General features: G+C 47.4%; 1 protein-coding gene across 1 annotated transcript; it reads left to right on the top strand.

Annotated features, from left to right (window-relative positions):
- LOC147848857 (short-chain type dehydrogenase/reductase-like) lies at positions 1-1,173 on the top strand. Its single transcript, XM_087338035.1, has 2 exons — positions 1-265; positions 308-1,173. The coding sequence occupies exons 1-2, from the start codon at positions 53-55 to the stop codon at positions 902-904; spliced, it is 810 nt and encodes a 269-aa protein (XP_087194161.1). The 5' UTR covers positions 1-52; the 3' UTR covers positions 905-1,173.
- The last annotated feature ends 255 nt before the right edge of the window (positions 1,174-1,428 follow it).

A 1,428-nucleotide genomic window follows, 5' to 3' on the forward strand; every position in this document is an offset into this window, starting at 1 on the left:
AGAGTCCGAGCCAGAGAGAGAGAGAGAGAGAGAGAGAGAGAGAGAGAGAGAGATGGCATCCTCATCCCTTTCTGCCCCTGCACAGGAGGAGGATCTAGCAGGACGAGTGGCCATAGTCACAGGTGGGTCCCGCGGGATCGGGCGAGAGGTATGCCTACACTTAGCACAACACGGCGCCTCTGTGGTAGTATGCTATGCAGGAGACGCGCAAGCAGCATCAGACGTCCTGGGCCTCATCAATACGCAGACACAAACACAAACGGATGTGGCAGGCGGACAAGAAGAAGAGCAGAAGGCAAAGGTGAAGGTGAAGGTGAAGGCGATAGCTGTGAAGGGCGACGTGTCGAAAGAGGCGGATGTAAAGGCCATTTTCGATGCTGCAATTCAAGCCTTTGGCCATGTCAACATCGTCATAAATCTGGCTGGCATTCTTCTAAGTAGCTACCCCAGCTTAGAGCAGACCTCCTCAGAAGATTGGGAGCGAACCATGTCGGTGAACGCCACCGGAACATTCCTGGTCCTTAAAGAGGCTGCCCAACGAATTGTGGCAGGAGGCAAAGGTCGTATTGTGACCACAAGCTCATCTATGGTGCATGTCCTGAAGCCCGGCTACGGGGCCTATGTGGCCAGCAAGGCAGCCGTCGAAACCTTAACTAAAATCATGGCCAAGGAATTGAGAGGTCGTCGCATAACAGCCAATTGTGTGGCACCAGGCCCAGTGGCCACAGACATGTTTTATGCTGGGAAAGATGAGGCACTCGTGGAGAGCTTCAGGGATGCGCCTCCATTGCAACGCCTGGGCACCCCTCAGGACATCGCACCTCTTATCTTATTCCTGGTCAGTGATGCTGGAGAATGGGTGAATGGGCAGGTCATTCGAGCCAACGGTGGATTGGCCATATGATATGATATGATATGACACATCTCATACATACATCCATATAGCTCTTGTGCTAGTCAACCTCATTTTGTCTTTATAGTAAGTTAACGCCAGATATTTTGGCTCTATAATAAGTTAATGTCACGACGTTTTCCATGCTTATGCTAGGTTCTATGTATGTATAGGCAAACATATTTTGATTTCATGATATTGGATTTCTGTCTACGACTTTTATCTCTTTTGTAATTAACTAAAGCATGAATCTGAAATATGGCATTCCATTCTGATGGTCACTCCCTTTTTGCATGCTACTTATGATTCCTTCCATGATCCAGTGTCAATTTCTGATGGATGGTGAACAAAATGAAATCCACATTGGAGCCAGTAAAATTTCTGTAATTGAATGTTGGCCACACCATACATGGCAATGAAAAGGACATGGTCTTTCTGCCAAAACCACGATGTGAAATGCACAAATTTATCTCACATTCTAAGGAAAGCCCACCTAGTGAAACATGGTGGGACAAAGAAATCATACTCTAACTCAA

This window comes from Azolla caroliniana, unplaced genomic scaffold (genome assembly GCF_043228905.1).
Source record: "Azolla caroliniana isolate FFs.n. ecotype wild unplaced genomic scaffold, voAzoCaro1.0.p SCAF_199, whole genome shotgun sequence".
In the NCBI taxonomy this organism is placed as follows: Eukaryota; Viridiplantae; Streptophyta; class Polypodiopsida; order Salviniales; family Salviniaceae; genus Azolla; species Azolla caroliniana.